Source organism: Podarcis filfolensis, assembly GCF_964270895.1.
Source record: "Podarcis filfolensis genome assembly, chromosome: 2".
NCBI classification, from domain to species: domain Eukaryota; kingdom Metazoa; phylum Chordata; class Lepidosauria; order Squamata; family Lacertidae; genus Podarcis; species Podarcis filfolensis.
This window is the reverse complement of record NC_139605.1, coordinates 60,245,009-60,270,169: the sequence shown is the minus strand read 5'-3', so window position 1 is coordinate 60,270,169 and position 25,161 is coordinate 60,245,009. Positions and strand designations below refer to the sequence as shown.

Here is a 25,161-nt window from a genome sequence, read left to right as displayed (position 1 = left end):
TGAAGGAGACAGACGCACCTCACCAGTGATGCCATGAATATGAAAATGATTTTTCACTTCTGATATGAAAAGCCCTTCTTCACTGTTGTGGTTCAGTGCTCTGAACAGACAACAGGTTTGAAACTATCATCATCTGTTCTATGTAAGATATAAACAACCAAATGTGTACATGAGTCACAATTAAGTCAATTTTGCATGTGACACAACAGATATTAATTGTAAAAACACCACAGTTGTATTCACACAAAGTGGCCCCAGTAGGCCATACCAGTATATGGGAAGGCAGAAATAGCTGCAGAGATAAATGGATACCTTTTGCAAATCCATATACAGGTAGCTTGTTTGCACTGGTGCATGAAAAATTGCCTATGACAAAACAGCTGCTGTGCTGTAATTCTGGGATTAGAGTGTTTATCAGATTAATCTCACTGTTCCCCTGGGCTCATCCCATCTGTTTATTTGTAGTCACCTGTTGCCTTATCCCTGAAACCTGAACTGTGATTTATGCTGCTGAGGAGCTATGCTTTCATTCCAGAGATATTCAGCTATGATGCCAGAAATTTGATAAATAGTAGAAAATACAGATCCACAATTCTTCAGTATACACTTTACAACTGAAACATAATAACAGAAGGGAAGTCAGTAGGATTTGACTCAGGTTTCCTTCTCTGGGTGAAAAAACTTTCATCTTTGGACTACAAAATAAACATAGAATGGTGAAATTCACAACATGTTCCAGGCTTGTAGGTTTAACTTTCCTGCATCTGCATCTGGTTCTTACATTTTAGGACACAGGGGTAGATAGAAGTCCTTTAAAAATTCATTTTTCATCGCATTTTGTTTGATTTGCATTTGGTGGATTGCCAGAGATGATTGACAACATGTGTAACTTGAACCTGTTTCCTATCTCTTTCAATAAATAAAGACACACACAAGCCAGCCTTTTAGGTAACAGGCCACAATCCAAGCTTCCTCACGCAGAAGGAAAAAGGAAATAGCATCAGGAGGCACAACATGTTATTTGACCATAAAGGCTAACGGAAACATATAGCTTCAGCCCAAACATATATTAATTGTTTGTATATATGTTAGTGTCTTTTAAGAGATCTAAGGAAGAAAAAGGTTCCTCAGGGTTTGTTTTTTATCGCAGTGCCACAATCTTGAGAGGGAACTAGGCAGTTGAATTTATACCCAGCATATAAATATTAAGGGGGGGGGGGGGAATAGTAATTGTATACACACTGAAGCAAGTGGGCCTGTATGCAGGAGCTCTATTCACATTCTTTTTATATAAAATATATCTTATGAGATAGCAGTTTTCTGGGTTTGTTTTTGTACATACATCTGCAAACAGTGAGAAACAGACGACATAATTTTAAAACAACTGCCTCGCTTCCCATATTAATTTTGTTCTAGTTATTTGCAATCTGCACTGATGGCTTGTAAGGCAGTCCTATTCTTTTCCTGCCTGGCAATTGTACCCTAAAATATCATGAAGCTTAAGCCACTTCCTGGGTTCAGGAGAAATCCATGCAACTGAAATGAGCCTTTTGTGAAAGATCATGCTGATCTGCAGACGTTCCAGACTCATTTGCTGCAGTCATTATTTAATTATCCCACCCAGGAGATCTGCCTGGTGTGAAAGGTGGTGGAGCCTTACTTATTTGTATCCAGAAGTGCTAACAAATGTCTGCTCTGATAACACTAATTGAGGTGCTGGGTTATTAGCATAGGACTCAGACAGCTTTTAATGTATACTCAAGAGCATTTCTGCAAAAGGCTAAGGCAGGTGAGCCAGTTAACATATGAACAAGTGTCCAATAACCACTAATCCATTTGGTGATAATTGTAATGCCAGGGATCTTTATGACATTGTTGAGTATTCCTACAGATCCCACCTGGGCATTGATGTTTAATTGAAAACCCATCCACACTTTTTCATTCTGCGGTCACGTGCTCTATTAAAAAGAAATCGAAAGGTCCCAGAATTTAATTTGTATTGTACCTATTCTTGTCTGTAGCTAAAAAAGCTCATAAAGATGCAGGAGTGGGTGGGAAGAAATGGACAGAAATAGCTCAGGGTTGCTGTCCTGCCGCTCTCCTCTCCATTTCCCAATAGGTAGCATTGCCAGTGTTTTGGTTCATGCAAATTCGATAAGAGCTCAGCCCAAGCATATACTGAGCTAGTAGGGGATGGGGAGAAAGCGGATGGAAAAAACAATGTCAATAAAAGCAGATGAGGAAGAGTGCAACTAACTTTGCCCTTTAGAAAGAGTCTCTTCAGTTCCGCAAAGGCAATGGAAAGATATCTATTACTGGCAAAGGAACCCGACAGCATTGTGAGCCATTCAGCATTTATAGTGACAAAGAACAGTAAAACTGTCTGCATCCAGCCCTGCAAAGGTCATGGTGCTGGGGAGAGAAATTCACAGACAAAACTACACATTTGTTAGAGAGGAATGCCATATATAAACTTATAATGTTGCACAGGCTAGATCTGTGTGCCCTTGGGGCCACCTTTGCTCTCCAGACATAGTGCAGATTGTCCACGGTTAAATGCTGCTGTGCCCATTTAACCGGAATATAACCTTTAAGGTGAGCGGGAACCTGAGAATGTTTATAAATCCCATAACCCTGGAACAAGGCATAAGGGTGAGGGTTTCCATCCCATTTAAGGTAAAGGGACCCCTCACCATTAGGTCCAGTCGTGGCCGACTCTGGGGTTGCGGCGCTCATCTCGCTTTATTGGCCGAGGGAGCCGGCGTACAGCTTCCAGGTCATGTGGCCAGCATGACTAAGCCGCTTCTAGCAAAGCGCCACACGGAAATGCCGTTTACCTTCCCGCCGGAGCGGTACCTATTTATCTACTTGCACTTTGACGTGCTTTCGAACTGCTAGGTTGGCAGGAGCTGGGACCGAGCGGCGGGAGCTCACCCCATCACGGGGATTCGAACTGCGACCTTCTGATCAGCAAGTCCTAGGCTCTGTGGTTTGACCCACAGTGCCACCCACGTCCCCTTCCATCCCATTTACAGACCTGCAATAGGCTCTTCTTGCAGACTGTAGGTGCTGACCAGAAAGGAAATGCCTTGAGCATTAATTGCACCCAGGGATACTCAGTTCAGTACCTTTCTGCCTTTTAGTGCCTATGGGTGAAGACCTTTGCCCTTAGGCCGTTCAGCCAGTCCTTTAGTTCTGCTGGGGAAGTCACTGATGGAGGCTCAGAAAAAATAAAGTATCATCCCAGAACTATCATAGAAGTCACCCCCCCAAAAAAAATATTGAATAGTGTGGCGGCTGAGAGTGGCACTTTCTCAGGAGTAATCTGTTGTGGGGATGGGAGCATACATGCTGGGCCAGAGCCAGTGGGTGAGGTCAAAGCCCAAAATGGGCAGGGTCACTCCTTTAATCTATTTCTGCTACCTTCTTTCTTTCTCTCTGGCACCCTGTTTCCTCTTACCCCTCACAGAAATGAGGGCTGAAAGTTTCCCACCTCCTATTTAAACCATGACACACTGCTACAGAAGTCAGACATGTTAACCATGACGGAAAAATGAAACCTCCATGTGCAGAGACATCCCATCTCTGAATATCTGAAAAATAATCTGGGGAGGCCATGCCCTGTTTGCCAGGTTGATACACTTAGCTGGTTGCTGTTGAAACCTCAAGGCAGTTCTCATATTGTCCTTCTGCTCTCACAAAGACATAGCTTGTGCTTCTTTTTTCACCTACTTCTGCTGTCATACGAGAAGTAAGCATTCCACCTCTCCCCCATCTGTGAGATGGTCTGTGGGCCCCTGATAACCCCAGGAGTTCATGGAGGCCAGTCCAGATGAAGTCTGCAAGTCCCATTTGAGACATTATGGCAAAAGCTGAGAAAGCAAAAGGCAAACTCCCTCAGCCTTTTGTTTGCTCTACCATTGTCTAATACACAAGCCAGCCCTGGAAGACATGACAGCAAACTGCTCCTGTCAGTAGCTGTGATCATCATCGCCCTTTGCTTGTGAGATAGAGAGCAGCATAATTTTCTAAAACATTTGCGATGCATGAGGATAATGTATTATGCGTTTGCACCCTACTTTGGGGATATAGTAACTGTACTCATTTTGCAACTTCTTCCTTGCTTATTCCAATCACGTAGCAACCGTAACCCCATGTATCATTACAGACAGTTTCTTCCAGCTTGAATATGGGAATGGGTTTGTGTTTTTTTAAGTAGCTTCTCAGTAGTCCTGATGCAAATATTCTCATTTATAGTACAACTGAACTAAAATAATTGCAGAAGCAGGAGAGACATTGTGAAAGTCTCCTTGTTTTACCAGTAAATTATACTGCTAAATAAAATGTTTTGTGTTTCACCACCACAGATCATCAAGCTTGGAAAAAATGGGATAGGCTACCACTATATTCTTGCAACTCTGGTAAGCTGGATGTTGTTTGCTTTCTATTGCCTACATGTCTTTTCTGAGCATGTTTTAAAATTAGTTATAAATTCAGCACTTAGGGAAACTTAGAGTGGAATTTAGGGTGGCTTTAAACACACAACAGTGCAACATAGTGGACTGTTATCCTTCATCCAATTATACACAATGGTACATATAGATGTGCTCATCTGCATGTGTGATGTTCCAACATGACTCTTGAAAATAAGTGCTGTGTTAGCACAAGATGTTGCATACACCACAAGAGGTGCGTGGTATAACAAACCCTATCTGTACGTTCCTTACATTTAAAGCACATGATATTTCCAAATTATTCTGGGAACTGTAGTTTAATGGTGCTTGGGATTGTAGCTCTGTGAGAGGCAGACTATGGTTCCTGTGAACCTTTAAATGTGTTTTAAATGTAGGGTGTGTATGCAGCCTGGAACTTGCTGAACCAGCCAACACTTGGTAGAAGTTAGTGCGATAATTCAGGTGTAGAGTGAAAAACAAGACTGAAGACAAAGTTAAACCAAAACAAATCAGCTTTTACCAAAGGTAAACAGTTATTTTATTAAAGGCAGTGAGAAATTTATTTAAAATCATTTGGGTCAGTTAACCACTCACAGAACTACAACTCTCAGAGTGGTTTAATAATCAGTCCCTCTTCCCAGGATGTTTGGGAATTGAAGCTCTGTGAGGGAAATAGGGGTCACCTAACTCTTAGGATATTTCTGTTCCACCTTAAATGGTCAGGCATGATTGTTGTGTATCACATGCCTGTTGACTTCCAGCTTCTCGCTGGAAACTTCCATTTTGTATATAGCTTTTGTTCTGGCTGTTTTCCTGGACACGGAGGCAAGCAGTCATGTTTTTCCTTTGTGCTGATCCTTTGTGTAAATATGCTCTCCTGTCAGTGTCTTTTGTTGTGGAGACTCTGCAGAAAGGGTGTGCACGAGTCTTGGGATGTCTCTGAGGCTTGTGTTGCTAATTGACTGATGCTGTTCCACGGGAGACCAGTGATCGTCCGGAGATGCCTGGGGCCTGCCTGATGGCTCCGTCTCCCTGGCAGTATCCCAACACTAACGACTCTCAGCACCTGTAACAAACCACAGCTACCAGGATCCTTTGAAGGAAGCTATGATTGCTTAAAGTGGGATGATACTGTTTTAAATGTATAGTGCAAGTGGGCCCTCATAGTCTGGCCAGAGCAGGAGAAGAAAAGATACCAGTCTTGACTGCATTGCACACTTTTGCAAATATGCATTTAGATTAATTTATGGTTATACTATTTTCAGATCCTGAAATACATGTGGTTTTGATTTTTGCTTTCAAAAGTCCTTTTAACATTCCAGTGGGGTTAATATTCAGATGCAGGAACTAGCATGCAAATTCAAAATACCTTGTTTGTGTGTCAACCTGGATAACAGGCATTTGGCAGGTCCCTATGAAAAGACTGTTCATTCTCCAGAGATGTTTAGTCTCTTAGTTCTCTGGTGAGAATGCCAATCATGGTTTAAGAGTTTGTTATTGTGTATGTCATGGCCACATGGCTTCAATATGTCCGCACTTCCAAACTCATTTAATCTAGGCCACCACACAGCTATAAGCAGGCAGTAATGACATTCACTTTCTACTAAACTGCACTGCATTTTAGTCAGTGTACCAAAAGTGAAGTGTTCCATGTCCCATTAGCAATCCCAGGAGCCCTCTCAGCAAAAGAACAGATTGGGACTTCAGTCAACTACAATATTCTAGTTAAAACTGACTCAGTGGTAAACATCATTTTATTGAAGTACTCCAGTGTTAAAGAAAGAGAGCCTGGGCTCCCCCTCCCACCACACTCCCACTATGCCAGACAGAACCAGGGCAGCATGTAAATAATGTGATAAACTGGGGTTTGGAACCACAGGACAAATGTGGTTCACCCAGATCTCTATATTTGGCCCTTAGGACTTTCCATAGACCACACCCCTTACCACACCACTCCCTCCTCTACTTAGGCTGCTTTGACACTGCTTTGTGTTCCTTGGGTGCTTTTGGGTGGTTGAAAAATGTCCTTTTTGAGACCTGCACCCTCTTTTGTTCCATTTTTTTTCTTTTGGTGATGCATATCCTCTTTTTTGTGATCTGAACTGTTATGTACTGAACTTGGATCCTAGAACAATAGGCAGGTAGGATCCTAGAAGGCAGCAACCTGATTGGTCTGCAGGAACAGTCCAATCAGGCTCCAGGAAGAAGTGAATCAGCAACCTGATTGGCCTGCAGGAACAGTCCAATCAGGCTCCAGGAGGGGAGTTTAATCAGCCAATCACACGGGACTCATTGTGTAAATAATGTACAGTGGTACCTCGGGTTAAGAACTTAATTCGTTCTGGAGGTCCGTTCTTAACCTGAAACTGTTCTTAACCTGAAGCACCACTTTAGCTAATGGCACCTCCCGCTGCTGCCACGCCGCGGGAGCACGATTTCTGTTCTCATCCTGAAGCAAAGTTCTTAACCCGAGGTACTATTTCTGGGTTAGCAGAGTCTGTAACCTGAAGCATCTGTAACCTGAAGCATCTGTAACCCGAGGTACCACTGTATATATAGCCAGAGGTTTTAGGGGAAAGCACTCACTCACTGTTTACCATGAGCTGAAATAAAGAGCATGAAATCAACACTCAACTACGAGTATATTTCATGTACCTAAAGTAAGAAATTTGAAATGAATTTTGTAAGTTCTTCCTCCTGCAAAACATGATGCATTTCATTGGTATTTTTCACAGAGTGTTTTTTTGGGGAAGGGATTTTTCATGCATGCATGCATGCATAAAAGATGGCAATTGAAAGGTCCATCTGCATATTTTCTGTTGAAAATACTTGGTGGTTGTTTTGGTTTTAAGAGATTGCCTGGAACTCCCTTTGGGGTATTCTGCTCAGCTATAAAATCTCCACACACGCAGAGAGAAAGAGAAAGAGAGAGAGAGAGAGAGAGAGAGAGAGAGAGAGAGAGAGAGAGAGAGAAAATGAAGGGAGCTAAGCTCTGCTCCCCCCACCTCAGTTGCTACCCCAACCACCACCCTCCATCTCAAGGAAGACACAGTTCTGAAATGTGGAGCTTCCTCCTAACTGTTGACACACCCTGTCTGATTTTGAACCCTGCACTCATTCGTATTTCCCCGCTCACATTATCAGTGTTGCACCTGAGCAGAATACCTGAATAGGGCTTGAGTTTACAGCTCAGTTTTTCCTACCCTCTGCATGTGCTGCTATCAAATATATAATATGACTTACGTTCCAAGTGCAATGACTTGCCATTGCTACAGTTCTTCACAGTCAGCAACTGTGAAAGAGCAGAAACCGAAAACACACCCAGGCGAGTGAAATGCATTGTAATTTCCACCCCGGGCTTCTTGACATAGTGAAAATGCAAGCCACACTCCATCTTGTTTAAGAAGTCTGTGCATGTATGTATGCCTTTGGAAGGTAATTCTAGTAAAATCATTTGGGGCATTATATCCTTTCCTGCAGCTTGGCACTGAAAATCAAAGTGTATGGCCATCACTCATTAAATATTATGCTACCGTCAAATCAAACTGTAACTACCATTTCCCTCCAGCTAGTCCTGAGACCTTGCTATAATATATAAGATAAAAGTGAATGCACAATTGTTACCAAATATTATAGGCTGTGTGCTAAGTGGATAGTTGCATAAGCTTCAGAATATAGTTGCCATTGTTTTCAAATCTGTACTGGATCATTCAGTTGCTTTTAGTTAGGAACGGTTCTTGTGATAGGACTGCCAAGTTCATACGTGGTGAGCTGTCTGAGTGAACTGGCTCTCCTTTGTGGACTGGCTTGCATTGCCTTTTCTGTATCCACATGACTGCAAGCAGCCATCTTGCAGAGGCAGTAATCAAAAGTTTACCTGTGGTGCTCAGATTGTGAGATGTGGTCCTAGTCAGGCCAAAACTACAGCATTTCCAGCTCCGGCTGTTGCACTCATAAATTAAATGCTTAAAAATGACCTTCACCCCTCAGGAGCACCATTTGCTTTGATTTTCTGCAACACGGAGAAGAAAACTGTGAATTGTGCAGCTCTTCAATGGGGGGGGGGCAATCAAGCATTTGGGGCTTCCTCCAAGCAGGTGGCCCAGATGCTGCGCTTCTTAGGAAAATATGTCTACATGCACAGAGTAAGAAAATTCACCCTTTGGTGATTTTTTTAAACACCCTGATTAACACCAAGCTAAAGGAGGTTCTTAAAAAAAGCAATTCAAGTTCTATTATCTTAAGCATGGGCCTTAAGAAGCCTCTGGTAAGCTGGGTTAAAGGTAGTTTGAAGATCAGCACAGGTATTTCAGAGTGGAAGCACATACTCTTCCTGTCCTAGCCATCACTGAAAAAAGAAATTGTGCGCACAGAGTGAAGGGAGGCAGGAGGAAAGAACCATGGGGCAGAGAAGAAGCGGGGGGGGGGGTTGCTGTCCCCTTCTTGCACTCATGCACTGTGTGCACCTAATTTTCAGCAGCTAAAATGGCTCATTTTGATGAGCAAACAGGAGTTTTCACAGCCCTGCTTGTAAGCAAACATTGTATAAAATGGAGTGATGTAATTTTTTTGCAGCCAACAGCACACAGAAACTGATGTTTTCCTGACAGGAACAGCTTTTCTAACAAAACGCCTGTTTACTACATGAAACTGCAAATGACTTTTTCATGTTCACAGACAGTTTTGTATTCCAGAAAAGTGCACGAATTCTGATCCAAAGGGCCTCTTCAGCTGAGCAATGCACAAGGGGATGCACAAACCACTTTCTCTCCATTCTGTCTTTTCCTGCATAACGTAGGAAGCAGAGGCTTGTGTATCACCACTGTAAGAGAGAATCATGTAGTTCTACCCAAGACGCCCATGATTTCTCATGTTACACAAGAAGTGCAGGGGGAGGCGGGAATCACACTTCGTTGTTATTGCAAAATGGCTTTCAGCACCATTCACATATTATGAGACAAGATAATGTGTTTGCCACTGCATGCACATCTGACTTTCTGCAGTTTTCTGAAATGTAGTTCAGATTTCCTGCACCTGAATACTGTGCCCCATTTGCAGCTCATCATGATGTGCCGAAATTACTTTTTTCACATATAAACAAATATAATGTGAGAAGCTGCTTCCAGCTGCATAGGAAAGATACATTATGAACACCAGCTTACAGAAAGCAGCCGTTTGGGTGGGGGGGCGGGAAATAGTCAAACAAAACTATTTGGGTTATCCTTCCTTTCTTTTTTTTGTAAAACGTTCATTCAAGGAGTCTTCATAAGGAAGCAAGAGGTGAGCTTTGGTGAATCCTGTAAATTGCTCAGCCGTGTGCTTTTAAAGTCAAGGAAGAAAGGGAGGATCACAGCCAGCTTTAGCAGAATGGGAAGCTTAGAAACCTTTAAGACCCATCTCTTTTGCCATTTCCCATCACCCCAGATTCAGGTCTCTTTGCTTCTGATGCCAGCGATTTAGCTGGGGGTGCTGTCTTTTGTGGGAGGAACACTGGTTTTCTGCTGAGCGAAAGAAAATGTGTGGCTAAAAATATGACACTTTCAAATGGTTTGCAAGGGGAAAGTGTTAGGGTTGCCTTACATCTAGAATGTTCTCCTTTTTGTCTGATCCCAAACCTTCCTTTGGAAAAGGTCTTGGTTGCAGGGGTGGAGGAAGGGGGGTACAATGGAGCCGGGCTGCCCCGGGTGTCATCACTGAGGGGGGTGACAAAATGCCGGGTGGCACTCACCACAGGGCCTGCAGCACCCCCAAGCCACGTGTCTCTCCTGGGAGTGTTGTGGTGGCTTGGGCGCCTGCAGGTTCCACGCTACCCAAACGATCCACCTGCCACCTCCCCTTCAGCTGTAGGGTGGCTGAGTGGCAGACTCTTCCGAGACCCCACAGACCGTCCTGCCCCAGCTGGCCCCGCCCCCGTGGGCAGCTGGTCCCGCCCCTAGATGCAGGGCACACGCGCCACCTCAGGTACCCGATCGGCTTGCTCGGCCGCTGGGTCTTGGTTGTTATCTTTTTTGTATTCTATGTCATCCACTCAAAGGTCAGTCATGATTAAGTGGTATATAAGTCCTATTCAATAAAAGATAGTAAATTAAGCTAGGACAAGTATACAGAAAGTACATCTTAGGCATAATTTGTTGTTGTTGTTGTTTAGTCATTTAGTCATGTCCAACTCTTTGTGACCCCATGGACCAGAGCACGCCAGGCACTCCTGTCTTCCACTGCCTCCCGCAGTTTGGTCAAACTCATGCTGGTAGCTTTGAGAACACTATCCAACCATCTAGGCATAATTAGGATAATGTATTTATTAATTTAAGGATTTGTAAGCTGCTTCCCGGTATATTTTTCCAAAGCAGTCTACAACGTGAATGATCAACAACATAGTAAAATGAAGTATACATAGCAATTAAAAACAGATTTTAAAAAGCATCAGATCACAAAATTCACTACAGTAATACCATATACAGTGGTACTTCGAGTTACAAAACGCCTCAGGTTACAAACACTTCAGGTTACAAACTCCGCTAACCTGGAAAAGTTACCTCAGGTTGAGAACTTTGCCCCAGGATGAGAACGGAAATCGTGTGCCAGTGGCGCAGCAGCAGCAAGAGGCCCCATTAGCGAAAGCACACCTCCAGTTAAGAACAGTTTCAAGTTAAGAACGGACCTCCGGAATGAATTAAGTTCATAATTAGAGGTACCACTGTAAAATGGCTGAGTCACTCTTTCAGGAAAGCCTCCTTAAAAAGATAATTTCCCAATAGCCATTGGGAAAGCAAAAGTGCTAGGCCCTTGTCTCAGTTCTAAGGCAAATATGAATGCTAACTGTGATATTCAGGAAAGAACATGTTTCATTACTTTTGAAAATCTACAATGCCTCCTAATTTGTTTCTGGGCAAAATTCAACATTCTGGCCTTCATCTACAGAGCCCTACATGCCCTGAGATGGCGAGCACTGAAAGAGGAGTCCCAGTGGCACAAGGGGTCAGTGTGTCTGTTAACCAGAAGGTTGGTGGTTCAACCAACTCTATGATTCTGTGATCACCTTCCCATAGGAACCTGTCCACCCAACATAGCACTAAGTCTCCTGTTCCATCAGCATGAGGATCTCTCCATTTTCATTGGAGAAATGTTGGAGGGTATGATGTTGTGTAAGCAGAAATCATTGTGCTGATGGGAGTTGAATAGGCCTTTTTGGTGATGGTACCCTGACTGAAGACTCTCCACAGAGACATTCACCTGACATCTAGTCTGCTCTTTTAGGTGCCAGGTCAAATCAGTTTTATTCTCTTCATCCGTTGATAGCTATTAATTAATACAGAATTTGTCTATGCAATCTTTTACTTGCTTACCCTGCAGCAGCTAGACCTGTACTAAATCTTCTATTTCTTGGTTCATTTGTTCTATTTTGAATAGCTGATTTGATTTGATTTGATTTGATTTGATTTGATTTGATTTGATTTGATTTGATTTTTTACTGGATCCCATCTTCCCTTCCCAGAAACTGACTTGAAGACATGATTGAAAACTACAGTATAAATACCTTAAATAAAATAGATATTTACAAGTTTGGCATCCCAGCCAATCTCACCTGTTGAATGGTGAGATACCCACATGCCAACAAAATTTCCTATAACAGGCAACTGAAACTGGTGGATACTAATTTTTTTACGGTAAATTATATGCAGAAATCCTGTCCTGCGTCACAGGCTGATGATCTCAAATAGTGAACTACCCTTTAAAAGACCTCTGGGGTAAAGGGCATAATTAATCAAGGCACATCTAAAACTCTTCACATCAATACCCTTTGTGCCATTACTTGATGTATGTTCAATAAGCATCTATGAAGTGTTATATAAAGATTTATTGGCACTATTGGAATGTTCTGCTTTAATGAATTATGGGCCCATCATTTGTAAGGACAGGCGTGTACCAATAAAACCTTTATGGCACAGCTAAACATGATGTACTGTTTGAAAAGACTTTATTAAGCTGGCACCATATATTCTGGCTGTGTACAGTTTGAGTGCTTTTCCCTTTTCATAGCTGGTGTGTAACCAGAGAGCGCAACAGAAAGAAACAATCATGTGAACTTTTAGACTTCCAGGAAATCTCTGTTTTCAAAGCTGAAAAGAATAAAAATTCATTTCCCTTGGATCAGCTGAGAATAATGCTCAAGAGTTTAAATTGCTGCTTTCCCCAGAAAAAAAATGCACAGACACGTTGGCAAGGAAAGGATTGGGTCCCTGCTTCCATCAATTTTGCTGAGAAAACTGATGATTGAAATGGCCTTGTGCCATTTTCAACTGATACAGGTTGCATATATTTTGCACTCCGATAACCATAACTCAGTGCACAATGTAAAGCAAGAAGTCCTGAGATTAAAAGAGCTAAATCGAGCACCATCCAAATTCATCCCCCTTGTCACTCATGAATAAATAATAGTGACACATTTGTGGCTACATGAAATAGATCTCCAGGCTTTGAGGAAAACTAAAGAAAGGTTCTAGCATTGGAATAGAAGCCCTGGTTTTCACGAAAAAGGGGGCGGGGTGTCAGGGAAAATCACAAGGAACTTGAATTTCCTGAAATGTGGTAGAGTAGCAGCAATAACTGTTATGCTGCTGATATGTTCCTCATATCAGATTCTGCCTGACTACATATCTCTAAAATATTTCTGTTTCTAGCTCCTCCCTTTACCTTCCAGATTCCTGGGTCCACTGCAACCCACCATATACTTCACAGGCTCCAAAGCAGACCCAGCCAGTTCTATCCAGGCTCTACATAGCCTTCTTCTCCCTCTGACACCTGATGGAGAACCTGTCCCTTTTCAAATCAGGCATTAGTAAATCTACTGTTAGATGAAAAATGAATAGCTGTGCAATGGAAGTGTATTCTCGCTAAGTATCCATTCGATAGTGTTACCTAAATAAAGACACATACCTTTGTGTGTTTACTCTGAAGTAAGTCCAGTGAGTTCAATGGGTTTTAATTCCAGGTAAGTGTACATGAGATCGCAGCTCTTCTTACTTTATGCTGAAATATACTTACTAGTAGAGAGTAAGCCCCCTTGATCATGGTGGAACTTACCTTTCCTCTGTGCCTTTGCAGTACAGAGATGGAAGGAGCATTTTGGTGGTATAACCAGATCTGACATTGCAGTAATTCTGAGGCAGACAAGGAACATGTGTCCTGTAGGCAGGCATGTTGGAACAAGACTTGGGCAGATGGCCTCCTTTCTTCTAAACAGGCTCATCATTAATTGGTTGTGATAGAAATGAAGGAGAGATTTTCGTATTCCACTCAGGAAGTCAAATCTAATGAAAGCATTGGATATCTCTGGCATAATAGCTCAGTGTGGTATCTTACAGATTCCTCCCCACAAACAGAGTCTGAAATGCTCAGGAATTCTTTGTGTTCGGTCCGGATTGCAGTTCCTGGGGAAGTGACCAATTGTGTTTGTAAAATAATGTTACTTTATAAAAGCTTTCTAATGTGAGGGGAGGAAAACAGGCTTGTGGTTAAGGCATAAAGCCAGAGAGCTTTTTGGTGTTGATAGCCCTCAAAGCCTCCAGCTGACAAAGAAGGCTGAACCGACAGTCAATACTAAGGTATCTTTATCCAGGAGTGATGAATAAGCCCAGCTCCAAATCAATTCTCCAACAGTGACTGTGTCATGTTCATTAACAGATCCTAAAGAAGATAAATGTTTTCACTCTTACGACAAAACAACCAATTAAAATGTGTCATGTAAATAATATTGGCATTGTATTCAAGCCTCCTCTATCTGGACACCAACTACCTAAGTAATGAAAAGAGAAAAAAATGTTATTCTTGGGGGGAAATGTAGCATTCAGAAACTTAGGTGTCACATGGCTTGGCTTACAATTATCTACATGGCCTTGAGCTTTGAAAGTAAATAGCTCTGAGGGGGGAATTTACTGCCTTAGGGTAACGTTTGTTTTCTATGCGTCTCATATGTGTCTCAGTAGCATGTAAGTTTTTATACAAATTACAATAAGGGACTGATAACGTATATGTTGGGTGTGTATCTGTATGCCTGGTGTGGAATTCATGTGAATAGCCAAGCTATTGAACAGACATGAAACATTGGTGTTTATAGCCCTAAGTCTTGGGCTTTATCATCCAGCTGTGCTACTGATTTCCTAAGACAATATACGTCTCCAGAATTCACGTTGTTCTAGCTGTGGAACTCCTACAGTCCTGTTCACTCTATGAACAGAGTGAAAACACAGAAGGGGAAGCAGGACCATATCTACTGGCACTGTTCCCGCTTGATCCACCCCATTTGGGTGAGTTTTAATAGTTTCCATAGATTCCAAAATACCTAAAACTCACCCAGATGGTGTAGAAATGTCTTGTACAAAAGCCCATGCACAAATGCTTTAAGAATTGGCTGTTTGTGGCAGCTTTTCATTCCCATTCTTTCTGTGTAAGTAGGAGTATGGGGCTGCTTGCTTTCTCAGTGGGTAGATTGGACGGATATATCTCAGTCCATTCTGACATTCATTCACACTTTCAAGTGGCATTTTCCATTCCATCGCAATTGGTTTATTTTGCAGAAGTCTTTCTTCCATTTCATCATTCCCTGCAGCAGAAAGATACAAAGTTTTACACATAGGGCTGCACACAAAAGCTCAACCGTTAACATACCTTAACATATATTTATAGATCAGTTGCCTTCCTTGTGTGTGGCTTCCACTGAGTCCTGAACTTCTTGCTTGGCTCCTGAACACTTGACTTCTGCTGCTATACCTGCTGCTGAGCCTGCACCATTACTTGCATGACTAGAGGGCTCTGTTTTAGATACAAGTAAGAACCTCTGCCCTTGTGTGTTGGGTGGGAGTCAGGCATTGGCGTAGCATGGGTTGCCAGAACCCAGGGCCACGCAGAGGGAGGGAGGGAAATGGGTGGAGTACGCATGCACATTCAACTGCCTAATGGTGTCCATGCCACTCAGGAGATCACAGGAGATAAGAAAAGAAGAGTTGTTCCATTGTCTGAAGAGGTCACTTTCTGGTTTGCATGGAGAAGCCGTTTTCAACGGAGCCCAGAGAGGGAAGTGCGCAGCTGTACCGAGGCAGCACCAGGTGTTGAAATTTTGCGCCCCTAACAATTTTGTGCCTGGGACAACTGCCCCTGTGCCCCCGCCCTGCACGCTAACCACTGGAGCCAGGACAGCAACCCCTATCAGGGAATTCTCTGTTGGTCCGATTGTTCACCCTTTCTGCTCCCAGGGATGAATGACCTTTGGATGGTGGAGACAGAAGTATATTCATTATCATGGTGTGAGAGAAGAAGACATGTAGTAAGGCGGCCGCAGACAATTAAGTAGAGCCGGACAAATGCTGGCTCAGAGGAAATGGTCTCTTCCCCTCATTCGGAAGGGGTTAGAACTGTGCATTTTGATGCCAGGCCTTGAGGGGGTAGGAGGTGTGAAATGGAGAGAGAAGAAGCCAGTGATCCTCAGAATTATGACGGTTGCCTGGGGGACTGTCCCCCCTCCCTCAAAGAAAAACAATGTAAACATGCTGGTATTTTAGGCTGTGCTGTGCAGGAAATGTTAAAGAACTGTCAGAACAATAGCTAGATTCTACTAGGAGTTCAAACACAGTAAAGGCATATTTCTGCTCATTGCTAGCAGGGCTTTAGTATCTCATCTGCAAAATGTAGGGTGGGGAGGAGACCCCCACTCTCAATGATGACTGGAGCAATCGGAAAAGTCAAGCTACTCGCTTGGGCCGGTGTCAATTGTCAAATGTTAGAGTGCCCCCAGACTCATTATTTTGAGGAAGGGATTCAAGTGCCTGCTGAAAATTTAGGTTTCTTCAGTTAAAGTGGATTAAAATCCTCTGTCACCTACCAGAACTTTTCCTCTTAAAAAACAACAGAGAGAGAGACTTTTTGTGGTTAGGGATGTACTGAAAAGTTTGGGGTGAACACATTATTGCAGGGGAGATGTATTAGCACTCCACAAGAAAATCAGAATCAATGCCCATTGTCATATAACAACCCCACAAGCAAATCAAAATGAATGCTCAATAAACAGTGGACACAATCTAACCACAATGCAAGGTTTGTGCAAGCAAATTAGGGTGAATGCTCAATAAACAGGTTGATGCAAGGAATGCAAGGAGCCCTTAGTTATACTTAGATCTCCCAACATAGCTGAAGCTGCTACTGTTTTAAAAAATAGAAGAGGTTCATCCATTATGGAAGGCGTTATGGAGAACACAGAAGAATGGAAAATTCATATTTTTTTTCCTTCCGCGTAGCTTAAATGTGGTATCATCAGAACACTTGAAAGGAGTTAGCGATTTGTTGCAGAGAATGCAGGATTAGGCAACTAGGCTGGAGGCGTCATCTGTTATACAGATATAAAAGAGTGCTTCTATGTGGAAAGATTTTATGTTGTGCTCTCTGTTTTACACTCCATTAAAAATTCCCTACAGGTAAATGCTGGTAACTCCTCTTCAGTAAATTAACATGGTAGCAAAGGAAAGGACTGTTTCCTCACTGGGATATTTTGAAATGCTAATAGTCAGCCCAGTGTAAGGGTCAGACTAAATATACTTTGTAAGAAAAATCATACGGTCACAGACCTCACTATGATGAGAATGTATTGTTTTAATTTGAATTATATTATAGTGATTAGTTCTATATTTCCATCTAAGCATATAAATTAGCATATTAATTTTTTGTGCAAATATGTCTGTGGTCTTTGGGGGGGTGGCCCCAAGTAAGGTGAATGATACAAAAAGTTTTGGTCCTAACCAAGGACTGGGAGAGACTCTGTTGCAGGGGGAAAAATGTATTGTATCTGCTCAAGCTTTTCTTGTTACTATCAATCCAATAAAAACAAAATACAAAAGAAAAGTGGATCAGAGTCATTAGCTGAAAGTACCTTAAGATTGCAATCTTATGCACACTTACTTGGGAGTAAGTCTCACTGAATTCAATAGGACATTCTTCTGATCTGAGTAGACATACATGATTGCATTGCTAGTCAATACTAGTTATTATTCTTCACATCTGCTGCATTTTACTCCAGAAGATTAAATTTTCAGACTATGGAAAGAAGGACTGGAAGTAATGTTAACCATCACTCAAGTGTCAAAGTTGACCATTTTAAAAATGTTGATTAAGATGTGTGAAGTGCATTTTGAAGGACAGCTGATAGCAGGGTAATGTCGTCCTGAAAAGACCTTAACAAATATAAATTTCAATATGGTAAACAGCTGGCCAATTTGAGACCAGTCATCTCAAGTTTCCTATGCTGTAAATCTGCTGTTCCATTTGCATTTGATGAGAAAAACAACACAGGGCTTGATTTGTGCATTTCCAGATCGATTGACGCTGAAGATGCAGTGGGAAGCCTAGCTGGATAGATTGCTGTAATGGAATGCAATTTTTTTTAAATCTGTGATTTACTGATCTTAAAAAGCTTTCTAAACTAAAAGAAGCATGAAAATGCATCAATGCTAACATTTCCTCTCCCTTGGTGCTTCCTGGCAATTTGTAGCTATGCTTGCTATTAATATTTCCTTTGCTGGAGCTACATACACAGAGTGATGCTGTGTAAGGCTGGGATGTTATGACTTAAAACTGCCATATGGCTAGTTTTAAAGCAATTTGACCTTTTCCCCTCCAGGTTTTTGATTGTTGCAATTAAAGAGTCAACTCAGATGCTAGACCTGTGATAAGTGTACAGGTTTAACATGTGCATACTCTGAAATGATGCAGTACATGCAGTTTAGCTGTGCAGTAAGAGACTGAACATTTGTTTTGTCAGTTACTACTGAAACCATTTTAATTTAACCACAGCATAAATATTAATTCTTGTTTCTACATCCTACAGTTATAATTGCTACTATATTGTTGTAGTTAGGAAGAAGCCATTGTTACATCTGACAGTTTTGATTTTATTGCTCTCTTGGATATGCCAGAATACTGTAGATTCAGTGGAACTCCGCTAGGTCTTTGCAGTTTCTGATATCAGTTGTAAGTGTAATTTCTTTGAAATACTTCACTAGTGTTTCGCAATTAGTGGGGTTCCCAGCAGTGTCTTCCCAATTTCCCAATCATGCTAGTGCTGGCTGTGGCTGGCTGTGGCCTCCAGTCAGGGCTGGATTTACGGTAGGTTTGATGAGGCCCTAAGCTACTGAAGGTAATGGGGCCCTTTATATGTCCAGCTGTCCTTTGTCAACAACAAATTGTCGCTGTTTTTTTTTGTGTTGAATATATGCTATATAGTAATTTATGGACCTAATAGATATCTAAAGCCATTTGCACATGTTGCCATGCAACCAGTCCATGCAGAATGTAGGCTCCCTATATATAGAAATGAGCAAACCAGTGATATTTTAGGGAGCAGGCTAGCAGGCGGGGCCCAATACTTACACCATAGGAGCCTACACAACACAAAACACTGTTGCTGTATGCAGGTTTTATTTTATTTGTTTTTTTATCTAATATTTTGGAAACGTACATCCAGTTTGTTTTTTCCCCCTTTAATTTTTTGGGGGGTCCCAAGTGAGTGGAGCCCTAAGCTACAGCTTGTTTAGCTTATACGTAAATCTGGCACTGCCTCCAGTGGCCACAAGTGATGCCCGTGAGCCATCTCAGATGAAGGAAGGGTGTCTTGCTGCCTGCCAATGGTTATTGAAACCCCAGCTGCCTAACCTAAGTCATAGGGTTGTTGTGTGAGAATAATATGAAACAAGCAAGTACAGTGTATGCAACTCTAAGTGCCTGGTTGATGATGATGATGATAATAATGATAATAATTTATTATTTAGACCCCTCCCATCTGGCTGTATTTCCCCAGGGAGAAAAGGATATAAATATAATAACACACAAAGCAAAATATAAATAAAATGCCACCATAACACAAAGAGCATCATTTGCACGTAGAAGACTCCAGGGCAGGATCTACACTGACCTGTTTTACGTTATTAGAATGATATTAGATACATCATTCTAAAATGTCACAGGGCATACTTGTAAATTAAGTGTTTCTTACCTTTGGGGTTGTTGTTTTTGTGAAAATGCTGTTTCCCTACTGCCAGTTGCTGGTTGCTTTGTAGTGCCCTCTGGTGTCACATTTTAATCACACATTATGAATGTTAAAAGTAGGACGTCATGTGTCCACCTGCATTATGAAAACCACTCCTTAACCCTTCCTTAACGTGAAAAACCAGGAGTGTAGATCTACCTCAGGTTCAATTTCTGTCCTTTCCAGGTAGGAGGCTCTCAGGCAGAAGGACTAGGCAAGACCTCTTCTAGGCAGAAGGGCTAGGCAAGATCTTGAGAGCTGCTGCCGCTCAGAGTACAGTAAATAGTATTGGCTTGGGACCAGTGACCTGACTTCATATGTAGGGCAAGCTTCATATGCATAGGGGTCTATCTAGTTATGCCCCTTAGTTCACAGAAGACTGTTCAATCCATTGGTGGCTTCCATGAACAGAAGCAGGGAATGGTTCAGCTGATTCACCCTTCCAACTGCAGCCACATCCACTGTGATCCACCCCTCAGGTGGGAAATTCTCCAGAATAGTGTGGGAAGTAGTGAAGGGGACTGTAAAAGAGTGGGATAATTTGAGGGAGGAAATCACATTCCATTCTCTGTTTGTGGATGTCTCTGCTGGAGCAAAAAGTATTCAGTGAACAAAGGGGAGCAATTGGATGCAACTCAATCTATTGATTTAAAATAAGAATATTCAGCAACCAGGTATTGTGTGTGCGTGCTCACACACAGAGGGGGGGGGGAGAGAGAGAGGGAGATGTTTTAAAAGTGGCCCCGCTTGAAGGCTTACATTCTAATGGCATGCAGACAAACATTAAAAAGAGAGAAGGAAAAAGTGAGTAATTATATTTTACCGAAAATTCCAGTTTCTCTGTGTTATGTCACACTAACTGTATTCAGGAGTTGGTGCATGGTGAATAGAAATACTCTTGTAACCTGCTCCATAGATTTTTTTTCCTCCAAAAGTATATTGTCCACAATGGGGGGTGGGAAATTATGCTGACATGATACTGATCTAGATTGAGCTTTTGTCTGCTGATCTTACCGTATTTTTCTTTAATTTACACAGCATGACCCATATAGTAAATGGTTGAGAAGAGCAACAATTATGGTTGATGTGAGATACACACACACACACACACACACACATATATATATATATATATATCACATTTTTTATGCCTCTTTCAAGTCTTACCATTCCAGCATTGCCCAGGGACCCTTTCTCTGCTGACTGATCCCACCAAATTCTATTAACTGCTTGCTTTTTGTTTTTAAATTTAATGGACCACTTTTGAAGATCTAGAGGAATTTTAATGCAGATGGGAATATATATGTGCAATTGCCGCAGCTCAGATTTGCCACCTAGCTGGTTTTATGAACTGTTGGGTGTTTTTTAAAGCTTGCTTGCGTCTTACACAGTGGGCAGTTTTACGTTTCTTGATTTAGATTGATAACCCATTCTATCCCAGGGGCTCTAGGTGGATAGCAATAATACCAGAACAGTAACAAAGCAAAACACTGCCTCTAAGGCATTGTAATCTAATCAATTAATAGAGTGAGCTAGCAGGGAAAAAGGAGGTTTCAAAAAAGTATGAACACATTTAAACATGCTGTTTATAAATAGATTTTTATAAAATTTGAGAAGTTGTCCCTTTATACTTGCTTTTGCTTGTTTCTGTTATTTGCTTGTTTCTGTTAGCATCCAGCACTGGACTCTCAGAGCTTGTCTACATCTGAGCATTATTTAGCTGTTAATTTGCTTCCCCTGCCCCATTCAGATTAGACTGGAATAATCCACACCCACATATTTGAATTTGTATATACAGTGGTACCTTGGGTTACAGATGCTTCAGGATACAGACGCTTCAGGTTACAGACTCCACTAACCCAGAAATAGTACCTCAGGTTAAGAACTTTGCGTCAGGATGAGAACAGAAATCATGCAGCAGCGGCATGGCGGCAGCTGGAGGCCCCATTAGCTAAAGTGGTACTTCAGGTTAAGAACAGTTTCAGGTTAAGAATGGACTTCCAGAATGAATTAAGTTCTTAACCCAAGGTACCACTGTAATGAACAACTTTGGCCTTTCCTATTCATACCAATAGGCATTCTCTTTTGTGTTTGGCCCCGCCATCTACTATTATGCTAATTAAATATAAACAGGGAGTACACACAGATAGCTGTGCAGTATCATGTTATTTTTCTTTGGATCCCTCAGAATTGCACAAAAGCAGAAAACTGCACAAGCAAGCAATGTTAAAAAAATTATTTAATGAGCTTTGCTTCTGCAGCTTTCTGGTTTTGTGCAAAACCTGAGGAATCAGGGGTGGGGATGTTTCTCCATCAAGAGTTCTGGAAATCAGGAGCACAGCTGCAAAAAATTGGAAATTCTCAGTATAAATGTTTCAAATTAACCTGCTGCACAGTGTCTGGCGTGGAAATTTTTATGTGGTTTAATGCGGTTTGCATTTGCAGTAGTCTGATTTTATGCAAATCTGAGGGATCAAAGGAAATACATATATAGTTTTGGACTGCATGGAAATTGTTACAAGCACAGCTGGAAAATACATGAAAGCAATGAGCAGATAGTTGGATAATCCACATATGGAGTAAACCTGAATTTCTAAATAGTGGCACACCATCTCTGGAATGCTCTCCACAGGGAGGATCGCCTGGCACCTACTCATGTCTGTTCAGCACCAATCAAATGCTTTATTTTCCTAGGTGCCTTTAAATGTAGGTCGAGCGGGTGTGAATTCTGTGTTTTTACTGCTCTGCTGCTGTTAATTTGTCATTGCAGTATTTGCTATTATTTGTTTGTTTTATTATTATTATTTGTAACCTTCCCCGGATGTGACAACATTGAAAGGCAGGGTAAAAATTCTTAAATAAATGAACATCAGTGTGATGGAGAAGTTGGAGAGGGTGGGTAACATGTACTTTCTACTCTACAGTCTACTCTGTTCCTTGACAGCTAAATCTGGTCAACTGAAAGGTCAATTGTTCTATAACTTTTATTTCTTTCATGGACCTTAATCTGAGAGTGCCTTATCCTCTATTGACATTTGATTGAGCGCATGAGATTTAGAGTTGGGTGAGCATCTCCTTGTGACTAATGCTCCTTGCAAATTTTGACACTTTCCCCATTGAATCATTCTCTAGGAATACATTTTCCCATTAGTCAAGCAGCCCTAATGAAAATGTACTCCAGCTAATGGGCCTATTTTCCTTTTCGCATTGAAATTCAAGTCATCATCCCATTTTGGCCTCCCCTCTTGGCGATGTGGGATTGAAAAATAGTAGATTCAACCTTTCTGAAGGTGAAAGCTAAGATGGGGTTTAAACACACACACAAAATCTGGCCACTCAGGGTACCCAAAAACTCTATGTTGCAATACTTAAGGGATCAAAGGGACTTTTAATATTTTACCAGCTAAATGTTACGTGTTTTTATTAAATATTTTACTGAGTACATGCATACCCTCCAACCCGTCGCAGTGAAAAACTGGGCTGCAAGTCTTCCAGGGCCATGCTCCCATGTGAGTCACATGGCACGTGCGAGATCACGGCCCTGAAAGACGTGCTTTTTTCAGGGCTGTGCTCTCATGGCACCCCAAATGTGTGTTTGGGGGTGCCATGCAAGTTTGCAGCCCCCCCAAAAAAATTCTTTGGGGAGGTGAGATCATGGCACCCAAAAACATTTGTTTTGGAGTGCTGTGCTCTTATGCAAAAAAAAGAGGGATGTGGTATACACCTCAAAGTAGAGCCTAGAGCAGGAAATACAGTGGTACCTCAGGTTACATACACTTCAGGTTACATACGCTTCAGGTTACAGACTCCGCTAACCCAGAAATAGTGCTTCAGGTTAAGAACTTTGCTTCAGGAGGAGAACAGAAATCGGGCTACGGCGGAGCAGCAGCAGCAGGAGGCCCCATTAGCTAAAGTGATGCTTCAGGTTAAGAACAGTTTCAGGTTAACTACGGACCTCTGGAACAAATTAAGTACTTAACCTGAGGTACCACTGTATGTTTTCTTCCTCTCTCATATAGCTGGAAACCAGAATCATCCAATGAAGCTGAAAGAAGGAAGATTCAGAGCAGACGAAAGGAGATACTTAACATTTAAACTATGGAATTGGGATTAGACAAATTAATGGAGCATAAGACTGTTAATGCCTTCCTGTCAGTGTGGCCACTCAGTACCTCCAGGATCAGATGGGTGGCCACTATGGAAAAAGGGATACTGGACAAGTCTGGTCATTTTGTTTGATTTTATGTTCTTATGCCTAGGAAATTTGCTGGAAAGTGGCAGGGGAGGAAGCAGCAGAGACTCCCCATAGCTTTCCCTTCTTCCTGCCCAAATCACTTTTGGAGCTAATTATTAAAGCCCAGGCTTGAGCTTTATCAGTGATGGCAACTAGGGGGAGAAATTTGTTTCAGTTCATATTATCAGATGTTCCCTTTCCCAAACAATTTGACAGTCAGAACATGGGCATCCTTAGGAATTTTCACTTATCTCAATTCTGTGATGCAGTTCTCCAACCAAACAATGTTTACAAATATGCATATATTCAGGGAAAGTGCACATAGAAATTAATACAGTGGTACCTTGGTTTACAACCATAATCCGTTCCAGAGGTCCATTTGTAAACCAAAACAGGTTGTAACCCAAAGCGCACTTTTGCCAATGGGGCCTCCCCAAAAAATTTGTTCGTAATCCCAAAAAAATCGGTTGTAATCCAAAAAAAGGTTGCAAACCGGGACACGCACTTCTGGGTTTGATGTGTTTGTAATCCAAAACGTATGCAAACCAAGGTACCACTGTACAATAGTGAAAATAACATTCAAGTATGCATTGCATTAGGGAAAATTGCTTGAAGAAAATGTACATTAGCCAAAATCTCATGCAAAAAATATTTTATTAGGAGAAATTTGCACTATAGTGCTGATTGATTTTCACGAGGATTATTTACTTACTTACTTACTTACTTACTTACTTACTTACTTATTTAAAATGCAGCTTGCTGCAGAAATGTGGAGAACTTCATTTAAGAATGGGAAAATGAGAAGCATTGAGAACCAAAACTGATGATCCTCCCATCTCTGGTGGGAAATGCTTCTATAATGTGGGGGATCCTGTCATAGCTAAGGCTACCAGGTTTTGTTTACAGTGACTGTATATTCAGTTCAGAGCACTACTCAAGGCTGAGGAAATGGGGGACAGATGGCTCCACACAGGAAGCCACATTTTCATGAAATAAGTACAACCAGTTTTGTAGCACCGCAGCATTACAAAGATGTAGAACACTGATACATTGATATGCACATCATACAGTCCTCGGAGCTTTGGTTCACCTCTTTGTTTTGCTTCTCTCCTCCTTCTTCTTTAGGGCTTCATGGATATCGACTTAGGGAAATTCAAGGAAAGTGGTGCAAATGTGACTGGATTCCAGCTGGTGAATTATACAGACACCATCCCAGCCAGGATCATGCAACAGTGGAAGAGCAATGATGCCAGGGAACAACCTCGTGTTGACTGGAAGAGGCCAAAGGCAAGTGGTACTGAAAACCGTTTCTCTGAGGTAGCCTTAGCGCTGCACTCTTGTCATTGACATGCTTTCCATTTGAAATCAGAAACTCAAAGTTTTAATGTTCGTACCAAATCCGA

The 25,161-nt window shown here is 41.8% G+C and overlaps 1 protein-coding gene across 8 annotated transcripts in view; it reads left to right on the top strand.

Moving 5' to 3' along the window:
* GRIA1 (glutamate ionotropic receptor AMPA type subunit 1) overlaps positions 1-25,161 on the top strand; it is a 193,490-nt gene that overhangs the window by 110,589 nt on the left and 57,740 nt on the right. For all 8 annotated transcript variants that reach the window (XR_014545596.1, XM_083603827.1, XM_083603828.1 and 5 more), the window contains exons 5-6: positions 4,368-4,421; positions 24,884-25,045. Coding sequence is in view for 7 of the 8 variants with exons in the window: in XM_083603827.1 (XP_083459953.1) it covers positions 4,368-4,421; positions 24,884-25,045 (216 nt within the window). In the remaining variant the exon portion in view is untranslated. The remainder of the gene's footprint in view (positions 1-4,367; positions 4,422-24,883; positions 25,046-25,161) is intronic.